At 43.1% G+C, this 23814-nt stretch overlaps 1 protein-coding gene across 20 annotated transcripts in view; it reads right to left on the minus strand.

The window, feature by feature from the left end:
- Positions 1-691: 691 nt before the first annotated feature.
- plekha5 (pleckstrin homology domain containing, family A member 5) overlaps positions 692-23814 on the minus strand; it is an 81676-nt gene continuing 58553 nt past the window's right edge. For 3 of the 20 annotated variants that reach the window (XM_076732443.1, XM_076732457.1, XM_076732458.1), the window contains 22 exons: positions 22532-22632; positions 21152-21267; positions 19123-19632; positions 17158-17638; positions 16463-16546; positions 15643-15762; positions 14511-14564; positions 13488-13568; positions 10613-10675; positions 10445-10525; positions 9300-9449; positions 9057-9158; positions 8276-8431; positions 7507-7662; positions 6766-6880; positions 6097-6212; positions 4581-4796; positions 4326-4487; positions 3212-3345; positions 2621-2763; positions 2205-2304; positions 692-1792 (listed from right to left, as the gene is read on the minus strand). In XM_076732443.1, coding sequence (XP_076588558.1) covers positions 2213-2304; positions 2621-2763; positions 3212-3345; positions 4326-4487; positions 4581-4796; positions 6097-6212; positions 6766-6880; positions 7507-7662; positions 8276-8431; positions 9057-9158; positions 9300-9449; positions 10445-10525; positions 10613-10675; positions 13488-13568; positions 14511-14564; positions 15643-15762; positions 16463-16546; positions 17158-17638; positions 19123-19632; positions 21152-21267; positions 22532-22632 — 3233 coding nt within the window. In that variant the 3' untranslated portion in view covers positions 692-1792; positions 2205-2212. Of the gene's footprint in view, positions 1793-2204; positions 2305-2620; positions 2764-3211; positions 3346-4325; positions 4488-4580; positions 4797-6096; positions 6213-6765; positions 6881-7506; positions 7663-8275; positions 8432-9056; positions 9159-9299; positions 9450-10444; positions 10526-10612; positions 10676-13487; positions 13569-14510; positions 14565-15642; positions 15763-16462; positions 16547-17157; positions 17639-19122; positions 19633-21151; positions 21325-21537; positions 21634-22531; positions 22633-23814 lie in introns of those variants that run through there. The other 17 variants (XM_076732449.1, XM_076732462.1, XM_076732448.1 and 14 more) reach the window with 15 other exon arrangements.

Here is a 23814-nt window from a genome sequence, read left to right on the forward strand (position 1 = left end):
AAGTGATTTATAAAACATTAGCAAATAGTTTATTAACCATTAATAAAATCATCTGTTACAACTTATATATCATTTATGAAGGGTCTGACCCACTGTTAGGAAATATAGGTTTACCTATGTGACTAACTCAACTAGTGCTGGATTAGCAATTAGGCACAGTAGGACGCTGATCTGGTCCAACAGCAAATGTTTACCCAGGCTAACTGCCATTTAGAAGACTGGCATGAGGTTGGACATGACTATTTTTAAATTTGGGTAATTTACCCCTCTGCTTTTCTTATTTAGCATATTAAAACATTTCAGGAAGTTGACAAAGGATATAGCTTCAGTTTTTAATGAAAAATATAGACTGGAGTTATGTAACTTGGGCTCTGTGCAGTTGATGTCTCTGCTATCATAACTTGTGTACGATTTTATTTCAAGCTGTCACCAGTGTTACAGCAGCAAATGACCACAAGAGGGAGCCAGAGCTCTACATTTAAACTTCCTGTCGCTCAAACGGTGGACTTCAAGCCAGACTGACTAAATCCTCCGTCATTCACCTCTGTCTGCACTCTACAAATGACCCATTTAAACATTTGTGTATTTCTGATGGCTGTAATTAAAATGATTAGTCCAGTAAGTGGGTTTACATGGCTGTGCTCTCAGCTTGTCCTCTAGTAAAAGGGTGGTAAAGAACACAATGCAACCATTTGTTAAGAACGGCAACATTTATTTAACATGATATAAAACAGATGGAATATGAACATTTGCAAATCAAATCTAGTATGTAACCATATGTTGGATACATGCTCCCATCCTGCTGTACCATGTACATTATATACACAGTAAACCTCTGATAATTACACTTTGTACACAGAAAATAATCCTAGATCCACAAATGTTTCATTTTTATTGCTTTTTACATGTGCTAACTTTTTTTGTTTTACTTTCAAGACTTCAAACCAACATGTCATAAAATAGAACCAAACTCTGATTTTCGTCCTTCCCTCAGTTTAAATATATCTCTCTGCATTAAAAAAAAGACAGTATAGAGTGACTAAAGCCTGAACATTCACATATGTGTCGGCAACAATGCGACGGGGACTGCAGAAGATCCCATTTTTAAATAATTACAACCCAGAAACAGGAGAAATTAGAAATAACCCTAGTCTGCAGCAATAAAGTATCCCCTCCTTTCACTATAATGGAGGGATCTACATCTCTTATATACCCATGTTTCGCATCAACAAATGTTCTTTACAATAAATTGATAAATATGAATGGTTAGCTAATGACCAATGTGTGAAAAACAGATCAAGTGACTTATAAAACACTGAACTAAAATCATGTGAAAACATGTTCTTGAAACTGTTCTGGAAAGGTGGTGAAACATGAATGGAAAATGTGGCACGGCCCACGTTGGCCCGTAATCAAACAAGAACCTAATAAAACCATATAAATAATAAAAAATAATCTTACAAGCCTTGCAACAACTGAAAATGGAAGTGAAATGATGACAGTATCAAAGCTGTATTGTCTCACCAGTTTGAAGAGAGTGTGGTGCCCCGAACAGGGGCAGTAACAGAGAAATGTCAGACAGAAAAAATGTTGTTGGTGGCATAGGATCTTAAGACGTCACAGTGAGATTACAGAAGTCAAAGTTTCAGACCCCAGAGTGCGGAGTGGGCAGTTTGTCTCTCTGTAAGCTGTGCCCTTGTGCTGATGTCCTTGGGGAAGTCTTCTGAGGCATCTTTATACCTCCACTGCTGATTCCTTCAGGTGTAGGTTTTCACTGAGGCCAGAGCCTGTGCTGCAGAAAGAGAAGGCGAGGTTTAATAATAAATGGGGGCAAAGGTCAAATTATGCTTTATATTAAATTGCATTTAACTGTACTGGTGTACCTAATAAAGTGGCCACCGAGTGCATATTCCAGTTATTTGAGTTGCATCATTTCGCAACAATGAATATTGTAAAATGTTAAAAAAATATATAATGGCACTACAGGAACAATGAGAAGCTGAGTCATGTAGCTACAGAGACTAAGAAATACCACAAGATGAGGAAAAAATGGCGTCTACACCAACACAGAATGCATGAAGACACACAACTGTTCATCAATTGCTTCATTGTGACATACTTTTCTTCCCAGAGACAACAATTACAACACTGAGAACACTTTAGCATTGTGAGTATGGACAAAACGGGTTGATGAAGGCCCTTACTGGTGCTACTACACACACATGAAGTGAGACCCATCAGTGAGTTGAGGGGGCGTGTTAGGAGACTGTGGAAGGGGCGGGGAAGAGGGCGACAGGCTTTTCACTGCAATGAAACAGAGCAACATGTTGAACACACACCAGGCACGCACAAAATAACAAAAACGCACGGCATCAGCAGCTAATGACTAAACAACGGAAACAACAGAGAAAATAATGAGTGCAGTCGATGAAATTAATGAGAAAAGTACTGAAACTACAATGACAAATGACTGAACACATACACAATGGAAGCAGCCGCAGGTCGATAAACAACAATAAAAAGTAACCGTGTTCAAGAACAGGCTCACGCCGGCTTTTGTTTTATAACATACATTCTTTTGATCAACCCCGCCTCCTCCCTCTGCTCTCTAGAGATGTACCTGCTACCAGCTTGCTGCGTTTGGAGGCCTCTGCTGCCAGCTCGTAGGAGATATTAATCATCTTCTCCTTCTCCTGCACGGTAACCTCCTCTTCAGTCTCCTCCTCTGGGCTTAGAGCCATACTAGGCAGCACATTCTGCATGCTGGGAGCACACACACGCACATACAAAATGCAATATACAGTATGCAGCTTTAATTGTAAACGCAGTTTCAGAGTAAACACAATTACCCCGGGAAAGACAAGCCATCTCTTTTAAAATCAATTCAAGAGAGCTGACATTTAGAATAAAATGCCACAGTGGCTACAAGATAAGAGCAGGGATGTTTCTGCAGATCTGAGGCACTGATCTGCATGGGAAGAGCAGACAGGCAGCGTGGGCCCCTCTGAGGCAAATAAGGTGATGTCCTGCTATGAGCCCAGACTTGCCCCTTGCTTCTACAAAGAATTTCATGCATGACATCTGCAGGGAAATATCAGCGCTCACCTGCACAGATCGCCCTTTCACCAAAGGATCCTTACCTAACACCAAGGGTCTGAGCAGCCCTGTCCTCGCTAATAAAACGTACAGACAGATCGTGATGTGTGTTTACCTGTTTTTGGCTATGAGGGCTTTGATGCGATCAACTTTCCTTTGTTTATCAGCCTCCTGCTCAGGGCTTAGAGCCTCCTCAGGGTCTGACTCCACATAACGCTCAGGTATCAGCACTTTGTCAGGCACAGACAGCTGAGGAAACACAGCACAAAGAAACACTTAACACAGCACACTTCACAAGAATGAGCGGAATACTATCTGCTTAACAAATAAAAGAAAAATAGACATGAAATAAAGGTGCAGGCAAAAAGAATATGCAAATACAAATCAGAAAATGGCATTTCTAAATAAATAACAAATGCTCGTTGTCATCATCTACAGTACAGGCAGGCTGTTCCACATTTTGGGTGTGTTAGAACTAAATGGAGCATCACCGGAGGCTTTGTCCTAGAGCGACAAACGCTTAATGTGAGACACTCTGCGGCATGCAGAGATCAGCTGGGAACATAAAACTGGAAGGAGTTCATTGATGTAATCCAGAGAAAGGCTGTGAACTCTTCCAAAGACAATGAGAAGAGCCTTTAAAGTGCCAGCTTTACAGGCAACCTATGAAAAGATTTTACTGTGAGGGGTCACAGTGTCACGCTCAGTTTGGAGTTGGAAAAAACAATTCTGGGTGCAGGTTTTGCAACTTTTAGTACATTTATTAAAAATCTGAGTGAACAAATCATTTTTAGAATTGTGTTGTAGGTGAAATATGGTGTCAAACGCGCTTTGGTCCACGGTCATGGTTCATCACCTAGCTATAAGGATAATTTCCTTTTTGAAATTTACCCGTCAAATAAGACTCATATTGCCATTATCTCCCTGATAATTTTGCTTGAGGTAACAAAGGGTGTTATACCAAGTGATCAAGATTACACAACATTTAGTTACAGGACGAGCTCAACATCAAGTTTCATATTTATTTCATAATATTTCTTGGCTTTTAATTGCAGTTTGTTTAATTATTCCACTTTATTTAAAAAAAAAAAAGATTTTCTGCTGTGGGATTAAGAATTAAATGGACAATACTTGATGTGCTGTTAGTGAACACTTGCAAAATAATTTGGCCGTGATTAACATCAGCCCCCTCAGCCTGACGACTGCGACAGCCAGCTGATGAGACTTACCTCTCGGTCCACATTTAAGTGGTCAGCCTGCGAGGCTTCTTTGAGACGGGCAATCTCCTCAGCGGGCGTCTCCTGCTCCCTCACCACCTCCTGCTGCCTGAGTGAGGCCTCCAGCTCCTGAATGTCGCTGCTGATCACCTCATCTCTGCGCCTCATTTGGGACTAGAAAAGGCACAGAAAAAACAAGCTTAAAAATGCTTCCAGCATTTGATTTCAGCCTAAGTGCTGCCTTAGTGTCTGCAGCAGTCACAATACCTGCACGCTGCGAAAATGGTTTTCTTTAGTAAATGAGTGACTGCGAGAGGGCGTGTTCTCTTGGCTGCCTCCCCGGATGCTGAGGCCTTTCTTTTTCTCCCTGAGGGCACCCTGCTGGTGGCGGCGGATCCTCTCCAGCTGCTCCTCCACGCTCATCCTGGGCCGGCTGCTCTCCACAGCACACAGCTGCTGCTCCACCGCGCTGCGTGGACGGTCCTGTTAGGCAGACACGACAACCACAGACGTGCATGAACACCACAGAGGGACACAGAAGCACAGACAATAAATAGAATTTAATAATAATGTAAAAGCACGCTCAGATTTTCTATGCTAGAAAACAAATGTCAACACACCAACAACGTCACCAGATGACATGATGCAGTGTTTGCAGCCAATACTGGGTATTGTTGAAAACAGTCTAAACATGACCAAGTGGAACAATCACATCTTCTCTGGAAATACTACATGCACTGGAGAAACCTCTTTAAACCATGAAGTCACAATAACCACAACAATGACAGTGAAATGGCTCCTTAATGCACAAGTCCAAACACAGGAGGAAACAACCTGACGGGCTGCTGTGCACACGCACGCTCCTGCTGGCACACATGGGTGCACTCAGAGAGGCTGAGGGCCTGTTAATGCTTGAGCAGGAGAGGCTGATGATGTGAAGTGAACTGAGAAGAAGCTTTTCACTTTCAGGTTCAGGCCATGCTGGAGGGGCTGGCTGATCTGGATTCAGTCCAGAGCCCGAGGACGCAGCCTCCACTGTCCAGATTGTTCAAGAGGCTGGTATCCAACGGTCTAAGCTGAACTCTACAGGCCTGCGACACACTCTTTTACAACCACGGGCTATAGAGCCAACAGGGAACTCTACAGTATGTGTGTACGTACAGCTGACATTTCAAGTTCAAATAGGTTCATTTATACTACATGTCCATCTTTTTTTCAGGCCCATACAGACACACTAAAAGCAGGACACACCCTTCAGTGTGGTGCACTAATGACATGGTTAGTATATTTAAGTTGATACTGTTTGAGGCTGGAAACTGTATAAACCAAGCTTGGCATCTATTTTATGACCGCCTGGTTTTAACAGTGTGAGTCACACCCTGGCCTCTTGTGCCACATGTTAGCTTTCACACAACAGCTTAATAACCAAAACAACCAATTAAGACGGGAGTAAAAGCAATTCGAGAGAATTAAGTGGTGACCAGTTTGCTGCTGCCCACAGGAGGCTTGCAATGACGAGATAACAAGAGAAGAACACAAGAGCAAAAAGCTTTTGTTAATCATTATTATTATCATTGTTTCTCTATTGCTTAGAGACAATGGTGTCTGGTTTGCAACAAAGAAAAATAAGTGCTAGACAGTTTAGCCGTTACATTTTAAAGTAAGTTTCCAACAACTGACGGTGATATGTGGCAGCAGCTGACGGTCCGAAAGGTTAAAACATGCTTATACTTAGGTGTCACATCATCCTCAGTGCAGTAAGGAGTAAAGTCCAGGGACTCACCGTCCTGGGGTCAGGCTTCTTGCTCTTCCTTAAGGTGACGTATGAAGCTATGGAGGAAGACTCAGGCACTGGAGATTTGGTCCTGGGTGGGACAATGCCAACTGGGTAGGACGTCCCTGACAGGTAAAGAAGACAAAAAGCTCAGTAAGCCACCTGCTTCAACAACAGAGCACTTAGTTTTATGCAATACATTAACAGCTATTCACTGAGGAGCGTGCTATGTTTTAGGAGATGAATCCTATATGAACTGAAAACAGGTGAGTAGCAGGTTGCTACTGTTGATTGTGTGGCAGTGTGGAACAAGAACAAGTGTAGAGCTACAGTCAAACACCTGGGCTATGCTGCGCAAGCTGTTTCACCAAATGTAGGCCAATGCACTCTTTAAGAGGTTCTAAACCACCTTTTCACAGAGAATGTACAGTGGCATGAGATCTAAATATAGCTGAGTGAATAGGAATAACAAGGTTATTTCAGCACTGGTACACAAGTCAACCTAGTATGAAAACCTGAGCAGTGTTATTTTACTTTATGATGCTGGGCTAACGTTTGGAGAAAGGCCTGACCTTGTATTTATTCTCTGTGTCAGAGTATAACTTCTTCAGGTGACTGGATTTTTAGCATTGTCAAGAAGTTACCAGGATGTGGCATCATATTACTTTGTGTGACTACCTTTGTTTCCAGAATGTTCAGATGGGTGTTCAGATCTGTCCTCTCCATTGCTCTCATCCACTTCGGTCACTGTGGTGAGCTCTGGTTCACTCTTATACAGCCTGTAGTCTGGACCCTGTCAACGAGAACAACAAGTTCAACACACTGACAGAACAGCGGCGATTTACGGTTACGGAGAGTTTGGTTCCAAACTGAGACATAAACCATATGAAAAAGGAGACATTTTCTCCTACATGATGACTTCAGAGACCATGACAAACAAAGAATCCTTTTCCACCAAATGATGCCTTTACAGACAGGCCAATCTAAATGTATACAGCTTGAAGAAAAACTCTCCGTGTTGTTTGAGTTCAACACAGTTTTCCAGTCAAATGAAAAAGTAGGCAGCAGGCAGAAACTCAGACACAGTTTAGTTTATAACCAAGGACAGAACACAACAAAACTGAACAATAGAACACTTTTCAGCACGCAGAGAGAGACAGAAAAGGAAGACGTGGCAATTCAATTGAAAAGAGGACACAAAAAAAATATGCGAATGAGGCCTCATCCAACTAACTGAAAAATAACGATGACGGAAGAATGACATCAAGTAAATAAAAGGACATGATCCAACCAAAAACAATCCAAAAGACGGGGGATGTCTGTCAAAATGAAAGTGAAAACCATCACAGCAAGCAATGACGTGTGACGACACAGCTGAGGGCGGGGTCAACCACGAGGTCAACGGTTTAACAAGCTTACGCTGTGCGTGCCATTCCTGTGATGGGCCTTCCTGTCCTCCGGCCTGTGGAGGGATGAAGGGCGCGCACCGGCATTAGAGGGCAGAGGGGGCACGGTGGGGGGGTTGGGCACGTAGGACTGGGGTAGGGGTGGCCGCGGGGGTACCGAGTCCTCCTCCTGGGGATTATACAGGGCATGACAGGACAGGAAGCAAGGTGACACATGGCGCCACCACGCACGCTCAGGGCAACCACCATCTGGTGCGGAGTAGCACTGGCCCACAGGACGACCAAACCAGCTGATAGCCAGAGAGAAGGCTCCGCATGCTGTTACAGGGTGACTGACACATCCAGTCAGATACCACCACTCATACTGTCCATGAGCAGGGCTGGCAGTTTGAGCCCACAGCTTAAGCTCGTCATCATCTACACAACTACAGGAGATGTGAAGGGCTGCAACCGCAGATCATTTTCATGGCTGATTATTTCTTCCAGTTAATGGGTTAATTCTTTAGTCTATGTAATGTCAGAAAATAGTGAAAAATCCCCTTGAAGGTATCCAACAAAAAGTCCAAAACCCAAAGATTCAAACTGCAATTACATAAAAAAAAAAGAGAAAAGGAACAAATACTCACATTTGAGAAGCTGGAGTGAGCAAATTTTGGCATTTTCGCACAGTTAAATGATTACCAAAATTATTGTTTCATTTTCTAATTAATTGATAAGTTCAATTAATTGCTTCAGCGCTGCAGAACAGAATGACCATGTGTACTGTTCAGTGGGTGCCTCACCTCATTTCTGTGCTTGTTGAAGCCCATGGGCCCAAAGGAGTTGACGCCATCAGCAGCGTTTCTCTGCGCTTTATGTTTAGCGAGGGCCTCCATCACATCCTGAATCCTCCAAAGTTCTTTCTGGATGCGGACGTGCTGCTGGCTGGGAGGCTCCGTCTGGATGTGCAGCACAGAGAGCGCACACGTGTTCACAAATCACATAACATTATCTGCAAATTAACACTTAACTTGGCTCTTTGGACAGAGGGAAGAGCAGGAGAGCAAGAGAAACAGAGGTGTAATTATCTCCTCCGCACTTAAGAAGAGGATGTCCAGGCTCCCTGTGGGCCCTCTGACTCCTCTACTCTGAATTAGCTTTGCCTCTGACTCAGGCTCAAGCAGGAATGACTGTTCTCACCGTCTCTACACCTCTCCCGCGATGAAGGACAAGATAAAAGGCAGACTTAATTAAGACTTGCTCTATCATCGCCACAGTCATCAATCACTCACTATGTTGCTTTGATCTCTCAGTTACTTCGCTCCACGCTGCAGCTAAGGGCACTGGAGCAAAGAAATCTTCTTTACTTTTTCCCCCAAAGTCAAAAAAAAAAAGAAAAATAAAAAGTGTCTACAAAAAGGATGAGTAGATGTTGAAGGTAATCTGTCACATTTTCAGCATTCTTTGAAGCTCTGCAGCACAGATACTCCAACCAAAGTTTGACTATTATACCATGGCAGTGTTAGACAGCAGAAGCGGTGAAAGAGTAAAGCAGTGCAGCTTGATTCTCAAGAACTATCCCACCTGAGGGCTTCCCAGCGCTTCGAGCTGCTCCAGCAGGTTGTTCTTAGCCAGAGTCACATCCCCTTCCATCTTGTCGTACTCCCTCCACGAGCGCTCCAGCTCCTGGTTTGAGAGAGGTGCACTTTGTCAATGACAATGTTAAAAAAAAAAGAAAGCAGGCAAACACTCTCATATTAATCTTGAGGAAAGAGAGCATCAGTGTCCACAGCATGAGTGTGTGTGTGAATGTGCTGCATGACTCACAGTGGTGACTCTGGAAAGCTCTCTGCAGGTGCTGAGCAGGCCGCTCTGCAGTAAGTCTCTCTGCTGCATGACACTCTGCATGGCAGCAGGGTTATCAGAGCCCATCTCTATCTCCTGGCTGGCTGACAGCAGTGCTGTCTCCAGGGTGTGCTGAAGGAACACACGACAAATCCAATACACATAAAGCACGGGTATGTAATTTGTCACCGTAACCTTTCAGATCAGTTCACTGGAGCAAAGTCGTGATGGATTACTCAAGCCTCTCCAACTCTTCTGGCACATGACCCTGTTTTAAGCTGCCACACTTCTTGCAAAGGTATTAAATAATAAAATCTGGCTGCATGTAACTTTCGTTCTTTACTGGTAAAACTGCTTAAAATAATGGCACATGGCCATGAGCCCTTCTTGGAGCTCAAAGTATAAATTTTAAATTGCTTATTTTGTCTTATCAGTGCAAAGACATGCATTAATCAATAATCAAAATGTTGAGTGATAAATCAACTAATCAGCCAATCATCTTAGAACTTAATTTGAATTTTATATTTATTTTGTTTGTTTGTTTGTTTGTTTGTTTGTTACGGGCATGGAGGGAACTCCAAATTATGCTACATTTCACAATTCACTTACTCATTTTATCAAACAAATAAAAACAAATTTAAGAAATGTTTCCATGACTTTGTTTGCATAAGTGAGTATAATCATAGCAATAATAATAACTGAGTTTGATCTGCTGGTCAAACACAGCATATTACTGTTCTCGCAGTGTACTTTTACCTTGAACACTGACTCTGCATGCCTTGTCTACACTGCACAGCAACAAATACAACGTTCCAGTCTGCTGACAGTTGACAAGTCACATCTGTTAAATATGACATGCACGCTTTTCAAGCCTCATGACTAAGTTGATGACAGTTGCTGGACTGTAGTTAAGCACTAGAAGAGACATACACGACTTTTCAGTTTATGCTTTCTCTCTCTCTCAGTTTTGTGCACATATGCTTAACTGAAGCTACTCCAGAAATTAAACATACAATATAAACTGTGTACTCTTTTTAGTTTATTTATTCCACCCCTTTGGTTGTAAACACTTTAAACTTTGTTTTGTGTAAGAAAGTAATGATGACAGATGTGCACTGTTCAGTCACCTTCTCTCTGTACAGCTGCTGAAGTTTGTCCTCCTGTGTCCCCACCACTTTATCCTGCTCACACAACCTGCTAAGTTTGGTCTGAAGAGAAAACAATAAAGAGTTGAGACCCATCATGTTGAGTTGAATGGAGCTTCATGTCATGCGGGACAGCAGCAGTGAGCTTACATCAATGTCCACCTCTTCTGGCATACATGAATAGGCGCGTTCCCTGTAGTCTTCTGGACTCAGCTGTGAAGAAAGACAGAGCATTAGACGGAGACACCGAATATGCACATACACATTAGAATCTGGAGATCTAATGCAGTGTCATGTCAAGGCTCTCTCACTGAGCCAGGATTTGTCCTTGCGTGGAAACTCATATTTCACTGAATCAGTCAACCTACTGTAAGTTAGCAAACCAACAGTGGGAGAGCAGCCAGTCTAAACACAGATTCTGGTGCCTCGCGTTTCATCACCCACCGTCGTTTGTCTCCATCAGCACAGCGCAGTGGTTTTATTGGAAATGCAAGGGGAAGGCATGTAAAACAATCTTGCTTACTAAACTCTAGAGTCAGCGCATAAGCTGTGTCCCACCAACTGTGTTTTCTGCAGCACAAGCTCAGCAGCTAATCGGTCCGAGGACTCTGCCTGTCTGGTGACTGTGGTCAACTGAGTGTGTGTTAAGTCTAAGTGCAATATTACTTACAGATATTCCCAGAATAACAGCATAACCACAGATCTTTTTAGGACTTAATGTACAATACTCCGAACAATTATAAACAGATGTGTAGTTACTTCAATACACAAGAGCAGTTCAACAACAGACTGTACTGCAGTTACTTCTACACTAGTTTATACTATTACAACATCTGTGTTTATCATCAGAACACCTGCATTTATGTACTACAAAACCAAGAAAAGAAAATCCTTCTTCATCCTTCTTTCCATTTGTATTACTACCGCTCATCTACTTATCTTAAAGAGAAAAAACACAGTGCTCAAACTGGGGAAATTATTTCAACTGCATTGGATCCCATGTTCCCAGAAAATCCATTCATCAGATATATGCTTCATCATTCACCCACACCTCTCACTCTAATAAATAAATAAATAAAATACATGCAGTCCATAAATACTAGGACAGTGACATAATTCTGTGTTGTTTTGTGTTTATACTCACATTGGATTTAAAATGACACGATGGCAATAAGGTCAAAGTGGCAACTTTCAGCTTTAATTTACATCCTTAACCCTGGTTAACTGAAAAATTAGCATATACCTGAATTCAGTACTCACGCTTAACATATTGTTTCAAGTCCTCTGCAGTCACTGACTGGCTGGTCAACCTACAGACATCAGCAGACACTTGGTACCTTCCCTTATGACGCCCTGCCAGGCCTGACCTGCATCCATCTTTCCTTCTTGTTCGTTATGAGTCTTTTTGCTTTAAGTTTGGTCTTCAGCAGGTGAAACACACGATCATATCACATATCTGTTTGGCCCTAAAAACCACTGGTCGCTTGGCCGTACAATTCAGGTTCATGACCCTGTACCCTGCAAGTCTTAAAGCTAAGAGTCGATACTTTAACTTTATGGACATAATTTAATTTCGAGTCCAGTGTGCTGGCCCAGAGCCAAAACAACAAAAAACGACTCACTGTCCAAATACTTTTAGACTCCACTGTACACCTTCCACACTCACACCTGCACTCTTTCACACACACTTTTCTTCACACCTTTTTCCTCAGTGGAACCACACAGTACAGTTAAAGCAGGTGGGACCTGAGAACCACATGGCATTCCACACAGAACATGCAGACTCCCCCACAGCTCAGGGAGCTTCACTGTGGTGTCGTGTAGTGTGGATTACGAGTGACATGGGAAGGAGGAGGGAGACAGACTTCTGGCAGCTGAACAGGTGGGAATGCAGCTGTTGCCGGGCTGGTACGCCAATGAGAGGGCAGAGGGGGTGAGGGTGGGTGGGGGCAGTCTGTGGCGGCACTTTTACACCTCAAGAGGAAGTCACAAAAGTGGCAAAGTAATGTCATAGCCATCGTCACACACAAGGCGGCCCTCTTTATCCTTTCCACCAGCAGAATGACAAGAAGGGGTGAAGGAGAAGCTATGCAGACAGGTAAAAAAAAAAAAAAAAAAAGAGAGAGAGAGAGAGAGACTTTACCTTGAAGACCTCAGTCTTCATCTTCATCATCAAAGTGACTCCCTGGCCATATTAGGTATAGGGTCTACTGCATAGCTGATGCTCAAGAGTACACAGACTTAAACCACTAAATCCTAACATCACCTAACAATTAATAAAGTAGCACTGGGTGAATTAACTGTGAACAGTTAGAGTTAATTTGCCAAGCTGTTACTTTGGCGTTATATTTTATGGCAGTGGAATATTCATGTATCCTGCTAGAAGTGAAAATATATACACATTTGCTTTAAAACAATGCACTACAACTCCTCTTTTCACAGAAAAATGCAGTACTTGGTAAAACACCGCAGTGAGAAGTGACATGTCTGGCAACACAGAACTAAGTCACACTAATTAGCGTTCCCCTGCCAGGTCCAGGTGGCTTGGCTAACGAGAGGGAACACATTCCGCCAAGGGTGATGAAAATCACACCCTAACATTCACTGTTTAGGGTGCTAGAAGACAAAACAAGATGAGTAAAGACTAGAGGCTGTGCTACCTGAATGATCTGGGTGCAACCACTGCTTTAGCTTTTGATTTAGGACAGTCCCACAGCTAGAGTGTTGTCTAAACACCTGGCCACACAAACCTGAGGACGAGGAAGGGGTTTAACTGAACAGTGAAGCAAACACATCAAACTACTCTTTCACAAGTCATGACCGTATTGGCATGACTTCTCATAATAAGAGGAGAACAGTCAAAAGCAATGGATGAGGAGGTGCTGGCGATACAAACGATACAGGGAGACCAGTCTCAAGATGCCATGAGGACTTGGACACCGGAGGAGGAGCATTGCACAACAGACCAAAATAACAACAGCGACTGGTGAGGATGAGGCGGAGCAAAGCCTTTGGCTGGCCTTACTTGCTGGTAAAGTTGAGGCCTTGGGGCAGAGTTCTCAATCAAAGTGTGAGTCATGACGATTAAAGGGTCATTTTCCTTCATCTAGTCCAGTGTGGAGAGGAGCGATATAGCAAGTGTCAGTTTACAGCAATGCTTCACTTCAGAGACAACACCGACAATATTGTTAACACCTCGCTTGCTCTTTCTCATAAAGCAGACTCAAACACAAACATCCAGAGTAGACGGGGATGGATACAGCAACGGGAGGCAATAAGAGACACTCAAAAGCAGGATCAGGACGACTTGTAGTGCAAAGCTCTAAGATGCTTACTTATTAGCGGTGGAAAGCTTCCGTTAAACTTTTGATGTATTATGATTATGCAAATATAGAAAGCAGTATTGTTACTCTGTATGTAGTGTAAGTGCAGAGGATGGTGAGTGTTAAGCCTCATCACCTTAGATTCAGTGTGAAGAGCAAAATTACACATTTGTCAGCGGTTACACAAATCTCGAGGCTCATTTCAGTATGAAAGTATCTTCCCTGCATTATTAGTAGAAATGTGTTATTTATCTCTGCGTGTGCTGTATGTTGTACTTTTGTAATTACTCAAAGTCTAAAGGCACAGCAATAATACACAAGATGAAAGTCATGATACACGCCTCTCTATATGCACTGCGTATATAAGACATAAAGTTTTCCTGCATCTCCCAACTATACAGAATAGAGTGATATCCAGATATTCAGTTAGCATAGCTGACAGTGAGTTTTGAGTACATATTCAGACTAATGAACGAATGAATAGGCCCATCTAGAGATGAGTGTTGAACTAAACTAGCTCAGGCTATAAATGCTATGGTATGTTGCACTGGTCCATGCTATGCAGTTGTGCCAATAAAAATCAACATTAAATGAATTAATGATGAGTTAGCTCGGCATCAAAGAGGAAATCAAATGATTTTTCAGCGAACAGTACTGGTTAAGCATTAAATAAGTTCAGGTCATGACAGGAGGAGACAGGGCCATGCATTCATGCATTACCCCACCTGATTGTCCAAATACATGAGGTTCCTTTGGAGGTGATGGGAGAGAATGTCGTTCTAACATCAGCAGCAAAAAGGAGAGGACAGAAAAGGCAACAGGAGAGTGAGACAAAAGAAAAGGAGGGCACATTCTTTCTCTGAAGCCCTCTCTCTCTCTCACAAACAAGCATATGAAATATACCTAAAGATAACCCACAACACAGCGTGCTTTTTGGAATTGGGGTCATAGGACCAGTCAACATGAAGAGAAAAGATCAGGTAGCAGAAGTCCTACTGTACATAAGGTAACAGAATGAGTGTACTATGGGACATGAAGGAGCTCCATAATGACCAGAGATCATGCAGGCAAAACACAAAGAAAGCAGTGAGCTGAGATTTGAAAAAAATACTTCAAGTGCATCATTTAAACTGGGTGTGAGTATCTTGATATTAAGTCATTAATCTACATAAGGTAAAGCAACAATCTTTGGTTATACTGATGTGGGGATACTTAAATAAATTGTAGAGTAGTGGCTAAAAAAACAGGGCAAGTGTGATTATAAGCTTCAATCCCTCATACCCAACCATTCACCACCTCAGGCCTGGTTGGCCTACATCAGCAACAGTCAAATCTGTAGCCTGACGTCTTAGAGGAGACTTAAATTGCAAAAATCCTGAATTAACGTTTACGTATGCCAGTGGCCTTAACCTCCTTAACTGGTCACTCATTAAGCTCACCAATGGCTTAAAGTTTCATTTCTGACCAACATCTGTCTGGACTCTTAAGTGAAGTAAAATGACTCAAACAACTGCTTGCCCGACTGAAATGGATCACATGCAATGATCTGATGAACGACATTAAGTCAGATGCTGGTTGTAAAATAAGATTATTGTTGTTTCCACACATTTTGGGAATAGCTGAAAGCAAGTTAGCTGATCTCTGAACATGATGAACTTCAGACCAAAGCATAGTCCTCTATGGAGAAAATGCCTACTGTTGCGCCTTTTCTCTTTAAAACAGCCGGGTGTGAGGACCCCCCCCCCCCAAAAAAAAGAAAATTCCTCTGGATCCAGATGGATAATGGAAGTTGGTAAAGATGGCATACACAGCAAATGCTAACACACACGCCTGCAGGGGCATCTCTGGGGGCCTGACCTTTGGGTTGTCGCCATCCATGTTTAGTTGCATAAGCTGTGCTACAGTGTGCTCCCGGATACTGTTTAGCTCTGCCTGCTGCCGCCGCAGCTTTATCAGCAGCAGAGTCAGTTCCTCAGGCTGCAAGGGAGGGAGGAAGGGAGGGAAATACAGCCACAATGAAACAGGGACACACCGTAGGGGGAGTGGGAGAGGAAGGAGAGAACACACCAGGACAGGAGATTTAGAGGTATCAGGCTCCAATAGGTGAACAGTTGATTTATCTAGGTATTGAGTTTTCATGCAGCTCAGGACCATGAGATTATCCAAAGTGCTATCGCTGTCAGCAGCATGCAAAGTTCACACGTCCACTCAAGACAGAAGAACAGTTTAGCATTCATTACAGAATCCAGTTCACACTTTACCAGCTCCATGAGGACATAGCACTGTGTGCGGCTTTGACATAAATTCCTGATCTGGCTTAGAGAGTTGTGAGTGACAGGGTTTTTAAGTCTCCACTGATGTGAAGCGAGTCAAAGGAGCTCCTGAAGTGAACATACCCTAAATCCTACCACTTGGAACATACATCTGAGTTCTGCCTAAATCTGTCTCTAAAAATTCTGTCACAATGTCTTCCTGGAAGGGAATGAAGGACAGAAAGAGGGAGAGGGAGAAAAGGAGGGTAGGTGGTGTTGTGAAAATAGCCTTGTCGCTCAAAGAATTCCAATTAAACCCAAATGAGTAAGTGTGCGGAGCCCAAGCTTGAAATTACTGGGTGGTGTATTACAGAAATTCAGTTAGGAGATAGTGATGGACCCAAAGGGGATGGATGAGGACTTACTGTTTTGCCTTGCAGAGACTGGGCAGTGATAGTCTGGACCGGGATTCCTGCAGGCATGGACCTCCTGTCAGGTGGGTAGGCGTACTGCAGGACACAGTGAATAAAAAATAAAAACACTTCACACAATGCAGTAAGCAATCATTCACAGCTGAAAGCTTCACTCAAATAAAGAAACATTTTAGCCTAAGTGGTATTTAGCCATTCAGATATCTTTTGTTTTTCTCTGTCAAGGTTTTGAAATGTCCGTCTCAGATTTCTGTCTCCACAAACACAATAAAAATGAACAGAATTTTGTTGGTGCTGCTCAAAACATTGAAAGCTCTAATAACTTTCTAGTGTTCTCTGTTATTCCAGACAATCCAGAGCACGAGCTGTCAACAGACCTTTTCTTAAGTAAAAAGTGGCCCAGCGGGAAACTGTGGACAGACAGTCCTGACACTGATTGTGGAAAGAGATGTTGATGTTTCTTTTAAATAGCTGGGTTTCCATCCAAATTCATTGGAAATTTTTAACTGATTTTGGCAAAAGAAAATGAGAATGAATGCCTATTTCCATCCACTACTGGTATGCGATTATTAGCAATCGGTTCATTGAAATAAGCAGCAGGTGGCACCAACTCTCCAACAGGAAACCATTACACCTTTGCAGAAGAAGAGGCAGCAACAAGACAACGTAATTAAAAGAGGGTAACTGACCTTGTTGAGTTGTGGCCTGTGCCGTCTGTCGAGGCTCAGATCTCTTCTGTAGATGGGAGAGGACGTCTCTGGACGAGCACTGTTCATGTTGTAGGATCTCATCGGGGAGTAGCCACCATACATGGACAGGGAGCCGTGGGAAGGCGAGGGGGGGATGGAGTGGCTTGGTGCAGCATGCTCCGACAGGTTGATCATGGTTTTGGGACTGGCCATGTTGCTGTAGAGCCCCGGCTGCCGGGTGTAGGCCTGCCTTTGCTGCCACTCAAATAACTGCCACATGGTGTCATCGCGCATAGAGCGGCGCTTGTCTGCTGCTGAGGGACCCAGGGCCTGGTCGTACAAGGATGGCGACATGCTGCAGATGCTGTCTCGCTGCGCCATGCTATTCCTGGGCATGCTGCAGTAGCCATCGCCATAATGAGGCATGTACGGTACCCGATGGCTTGGCATGTTTCTGGGCAGCGTCTGGTATGACGTGATGCTGGGGCCAAAGAAAAACCAAAGCTGATATGAATTTCTTGGAATTTGTTTGAGCAAAGCTTTAATATCTGTATGTTTTCATTAGGATTTCACCATCGGCCCTCAAAACTATTTTATTATCTAGTTTAATTATTTATTTTCTTCCCAAAAACATGCTTTTGTTTCATGAATGACTGGCTCTACCAGGCAGATTCAGAGTAGAGATAAAGGGGTTATTGTCAATTAGACTTTCAATTTCTCTGCCTTTTATACTTTGAACAAAACCGAACAAAACACCCATTTACAACTCGCTAGCTAACTCACTCATCAAAGCAACATCATGCTCTGAAATAGAAAATCAGAGAAAATTTTCGATTTGCCTTTTTAAAACTTTATAGCTGCTAAACATCTCTAACCTAGTCTATATCGGTTCAATCCGGACCCATCACTCTGAACACCCTTCCCAAGACGAATTAGATCTTTCTTTGCTTTGAGCTTTGAAAAGCTCCCACTGTGGGCTGAAAGTCAGAGCAGCTCGCATTGAGGGAGCTTCCTATTGAGAATCCCTGACAGATCGTGGCTAGAACCCTCACTGGTCTGTAAAAAAGCCAGTGGCATAAAAAAAAAAAAGACTTGTGACTACATGGAAACTAAACATCATTCTGGAGGAGATGCACGTAATGACAAACAGAGACTGTTGACAGAGATGAATGCAGAGAGAACAGAGAGGGCGTACACGTTTATCACAGCAGACCACTACAGAAATAAGAACCAAGGCCTTGCTGTGGTTCAACACTGATCATCTTTTCCATGCACTGCTCAAAACAGATGTTTACGTCCACTTTTAAAATAAACCTATTCAAGGAGTGAGTGGAGGCAATGAGGCAAGGCTGTGTCAAACATGAGCACAAGCCAGGTGACGAGAAAATGACAGACAGATAAACATATGGAGAGACAGACGGACGGGCAGGCAGACAGACCGACCGACCGACCGACACAGTGAGGGAGCAAGTTTAATCCCAACCAATTAAAAATGAGACTCTCACAGCAGGGTCAGTGGCAGGCAGTAACTTGGGCTAAAAGCTCTGCTCAGCTATTGTTTATCCCCAGCTCTACTGACTGGTTCACTCCACAGTGTAATATCACAGTGTTTAAATCATGGTGAGGAGCGTGCAAGTTTTCTGGCTTTAAACAGCACAGCTTTAGAGAGAAACGTGAAGAAAAAGCTTTGGAAAAGTCTGCATATGTACTTTGTGTGGGTACTGAGATGCTCCAAGAGAATTCCTCCTGTCTCGAGATGCAGGTGAGTCAGCATTTCTAGATTATACTAAGTTTAGCCAAGTTCTTCTTCTTGCTGAAGCAGAAGATTGGAGTCTTGTGCATCGTACAACAACGTGTCCTGACATATTTTCTCCTCTTGCAGCACATATTTTGAAATCACACAATGAAATCATTGCAACATTCAGGTCATTTCAAGCCTGCAATAGGTCATATAAACAAACCAACCTCCTGGTGTCATCGTCCTGGTTGCGTCCTCTTTGAGTGCGAACCCACTGCTCCAGTTGCTGCATAGAGCTGGTCCTGCTCAAGGTGCGGTCTGGCTCATGGGTGGGACTTCGCTGAGGAGGGGCTCCAGTGCCTTCAGCTGGACCCTGCTGACCAGATCCATTGACCTGGGGACTGCGGTGTGAGCCGTCCATTTCTGTTGGAGTCTGCGGCGAGGTGATGTTAGCCTTGACAGCCGCTGCCTGGGCTGGCTGCAGTTTAATACTGTTGATCTTGGTGAGTGGACGCTCACGCTCCGCCCCATCCTTCTGGAAGCCGTAGCGCTCAGCATCTCGCTGCTTTCTCTCTTCTTCTGTTGTGGTGGACGGGGCTGGTGCAGTGCGCTCACGGTCCACCTCACGGTTGCGTTCATTGTTCTGAATTTCGGGCTGTGTGAGTGGCGGCTTGTGGTTGGCCACATGATTGATCTCTTGTGGTCCACACTGCTCCACTTTTAGCTTGTCCAACCTGCTAAAGACAAAGAAGAGGCCTTAGAATAATAACAGAAAGACGATCACTACATTAGATTAAATTGGCAGCTGGGACACTCATCTGCGCCATAGCTCACCGCTAAAATGTGTTTCAGACATTGTAGTCAGAACGTATGGAGAAAATATACCGTAGACCTAATGCACTACCTTTATGAACTCTGCTAATGGGGGCAGCTCTGAAACAAAAAGAAAGTGCAAAGAAAATGTGTGGAGGTGCACAATGTTTATTCCAGCTGCCAGAGGAGGCAAGGCGTGTGAAAGGAAATCAGATATCTCCAATAAAACGCTGCCTCTGCTGGGGCATATCACAAAGGTGCTGCTCAGACTCTACTAATCCATTTGCGCTTCCCTTTTGCCCCCCTCTCTTCAGGACGTATCTACAACTCTCTGGTCCTCAGGGAGGTCTCCTGAGGTAATAGACACCACTACTCCTTGGCCTTAGACAGAGTCAAGGTCACAGCTTCAAAGTTTGGCAAATTCCCCTTAGCAGCATGGTTCACTGGTTTAGCAGTAAGAGGGCAGTAGGAGAGGCATTCCTTCAGAGTTTCCACTTGTATCCTTTTAAATAGCAGCACTAGTCACGTAATGTCTTCTCCAGCCTTCTGTGGCTCCACCAGCCCAGCAGAGCACACATTCAGCCTTATGAGAAGTCTGTGAGCATTTACTCAGACTGCTTTGAAGAGGAGACTACTGAATCTTGCTCTTTTTTTAATAACCACTGGTTTAAAATATGAAAAGATGTTATAAAATGTAATACTGTCCACAGACACTAGATACTCTGAAAGTCGGATTGTGTTTCTTTAAGATAGATATTACAACGCCATTAGCGTATATAGCCTTTTCACAGCATCACACTGTCCGATTTAACAGTGCTATCCAGTTGATTTCAGGCACTACTGCTCTGTGTAATTACAAAGCACTTTACCATTACGCCTCTGCTCGCCCATGTAAAAGGAGGGCATTAGGCAGGCAGGCTGCCAAATGACAGACATTTAACACAGTTTTTAAAAAAAAGGAAAAAAAACCCTATCCTGATGAGTCAGTGATCCTGATCAGCCAGCACAGCTGTGCACAACATCCCCTGAACAACCTGCACTATGCACTCAAAGTGTGTACATACCCACATGCACATGGCATTCTAGTGTATGTTACTCTGTAATAAACTTTGACAGTAAAAATAGTTACATAACCTTAAAAGACAGTCGCAGCTTCTTCAAGAAACCCACAGACCATAAATGTCAAAAGCGGGTGTTGAACTGTTGCTTAAGAACTTAACAGGCTTAACAGAGGGATTTCAGAGCACTTGCTTATAGTACATGTTAAAAAGGAAAAATCAGGATGGAGAAATTAACCAAGGGATGCAAGGTCAATCGTACTTGTTTAGAGAAGTGTCCTCAAATGCCTTTTTTAAATGTCTTTTTCTCCACTGCAATCTCCCAACTTCAAATAAAATACAGGCTCTCTCCAAAAATGACTACTTCAGTGATGCTCTTACAAACCTTTTGACTGGCTCTGCATGCACAAGTGCAGCGTCTGTCATTACTTTCATCCATGACTCCATCTCTTTGGCTGTGTCAGTGCAAAAATAGTATGTCCTCATGTTGGGATGTGTGGCCTGTTTTGACAATGGACAGGATCAGGGGCAGGAACAGTGACACACAGAGAAAGTTACCTGAAAGAGAGAAGAGAAAGGCATCAAGTCAGCTGGGATCTTCAACACTTTAACTCTGATGACCAGTGAATAGAAGTTGGTTGCTTTTATGTCGGTTCATCACTGAATTAGAAGAATGTAGAGTTGTTGAGATTCATGTCATATTTCTTAGCAACTAATGGTGCAAAATGCTATGTGATGACCTGTGAAATGCCACAATATTGTTGGACTCACCAAGCAACGCATTGTATGGCAGACACATTGTTCTGTAGTTGCACAGTTTGCTTGCAGCGAACAAACCAATTTATTGTAACAGCCAGACATAGAAGGAGAAAAACAGAATGTTTAGTGAACAACCTCAGTATCCTGTTTACCAATGTCTGAAAACAGAAAAAGCCCTGTCATTACTCCACTTGCTTCAGAATAATCTTAGGAAATAAGGACCTTTTAATGGCATGGTCATTTTGGCCAAAACATCAAGGGACAGGAAAGGTTGAAAGTGAAAATATGCAGTGAAAAAAGTTATCCCATTCCTGAGTGAATCACTGTAAACTGAAGAGGTCGGCCCCGCTCTCGTGTTTCTTTCTTTACTTCCACTCTGTCTCTTACAGCCTGAGTCTTAAGTTGGAAAAGGAGTGGGCCGTGTGGTTGGAGAGACCTTGAGCAGACTCCCGGGCGTCTGTGTTTGGCTGTACTTGGCAGGTCAACTTTGTTGTCTCTTTGGGTTTATGAAGGACCCACAGTCAAATACTGTACACACCACTGAGGTCCCATAAAATATGCCTTTTGCCATGATACTTGGGGTTTCCAAGACAAGTAAGAGTACTGCAATGCTGCAGTACTCCAGCACAGACTGTTGGCAAGAGCTTTCTTTGCTTTCTTAGCATTAGCAGTGTGTAGTTCAAGTTAAAAAAAATGACTTGCATTACTTCACTGTCAAACAACTGAAAATTATTCCTACAGTAAAGACAAAACATGTTCAAAGTAAAGTAAATCTAGAAGTTGATTTATATGCTAAAGAAAACACTTGGAATATAAAACCACCACGGCAAAAAACAATTTTCTAACTTTCAATTATACCAGTGATCATGGCTCTGGACATTCAGCTCCGATAATTTCATTAGAGCTTCAAATAATACTGGTGATTTACTTTGCTATGCTCCAAATGTACTCAACCATAGAATGTGCAATCTAACAAAGTTTGACAGGAATGAAAACATGCACTGACCTTGAAGGCATATTTTCTGTTAATGTGATCATCCACAGACAGCATGGATATATGAAAGCTTGGTAGGAGGATGCTGCCAAGTATCCCCTCCTCTTTTTCATCTGCGGGGAAAAACCAAGTCAACTCAATGCACTACGAGGTATTTTTGTCAGTCAACTTGTTGTCCAGGATACTACACAAAACTCTTATGCAGAACACTAATTTGTAAACATAAAAAAGGCTCGGGACAAACAAAGTGGCTTGCGAGATAAAAACTAAAGGAGGAGTGTGTTGGCCAGATGAGCAGAGTCCAATCAGCGGAATAGATAAGCATTGATTCAGTGTCCTATGCAGCTAGGCTGCTCTAATCCTCATTAAGTTTGCAGACAGGGCTCCACATTGACAACGGAGCACTCTCCACAGGGGGGATTAGATTGAGTCTTGAGTTTTGAGCAGAGAATTGCTTAACCTACTAATTTGATATAAGCAATCTGCACTGTTTACCCAAAACAGCGCACAGTCATTTTCAGATCATCCAGAGGTTCAGGTTCGGACCCTGGCTGGGCCACTCTTGGTGGTATGTTTTTATTTTTGCACAGTGTCCCAATTCTTTTTATCTTTTTATTTTTTTTGAGCCAGTGTTGCAAGATAAGATAGTATTTCTTCCCAAATGCAGTTAGGAAAGATGTTTTTGTAATACCAAAAATCCTAAATGTCACCCTAAACTGAGATAAGATAGGATTTCAGACCTAAGAAGTTTCTATAATGAGGCCCCTGGCTGCAATATTGAAGTCTGAAGGATTGATCTATTCACCAGCAAGTCTCCGTGTCTCTGCCAAGCACAGAAGATTCAGCAGAACAATCTCCAAACATAAGCTAACACTGTGGGAGACCCTGAGCGCACAATAATAGTCTGATAACTACAGCAGATAGCAGTTGTGTGTAGTTGAGGGGCAGCAAAGTTCATGACCTCTCTTCCCACTCTCTGCTGATGGATGGATTCTCAACATGTCCGTCTGGATAAAGCCTTTGGGTCTGCTGCTGTCTATAGCTTTTGTCAGTCAGTGGGCGGAAAGCAGGCGACAGGACTGGCAGACACCAGAAATAACACAGACTAGATGTCACCCTGATCAGCAGAAATGATGACTGCATCCGCATCGAGTGATCAGCGGGCATTGGGCTGTATGGACTCGTGCCAGGAAAGACTTCCCATTTTCTCTGTTGCTGCCGCCTGACAGTAGACATTTACCTCACGGCCTCATTGATTCACAGTATTCATTTCATTTTTGTTAAATGGGAAACCT

The sequence above is a fragment of the Chaetodon auriga genome, chromosome 6 (genome assembly GCF_051107435.1).
Source record: "Chaetodon auriga isolate fChaAug3 chromosome 6, fChaAug3.hap1, whole genome shotgun sequence".
Classification (NCBI taxonomy): domain Eukaryota; kingdom Metazoa; phylum Chordata; class Actinopteri; order Chaetodontiformes; family Chaetodontidae; genus Chaetodon; species Chaetodon auriga.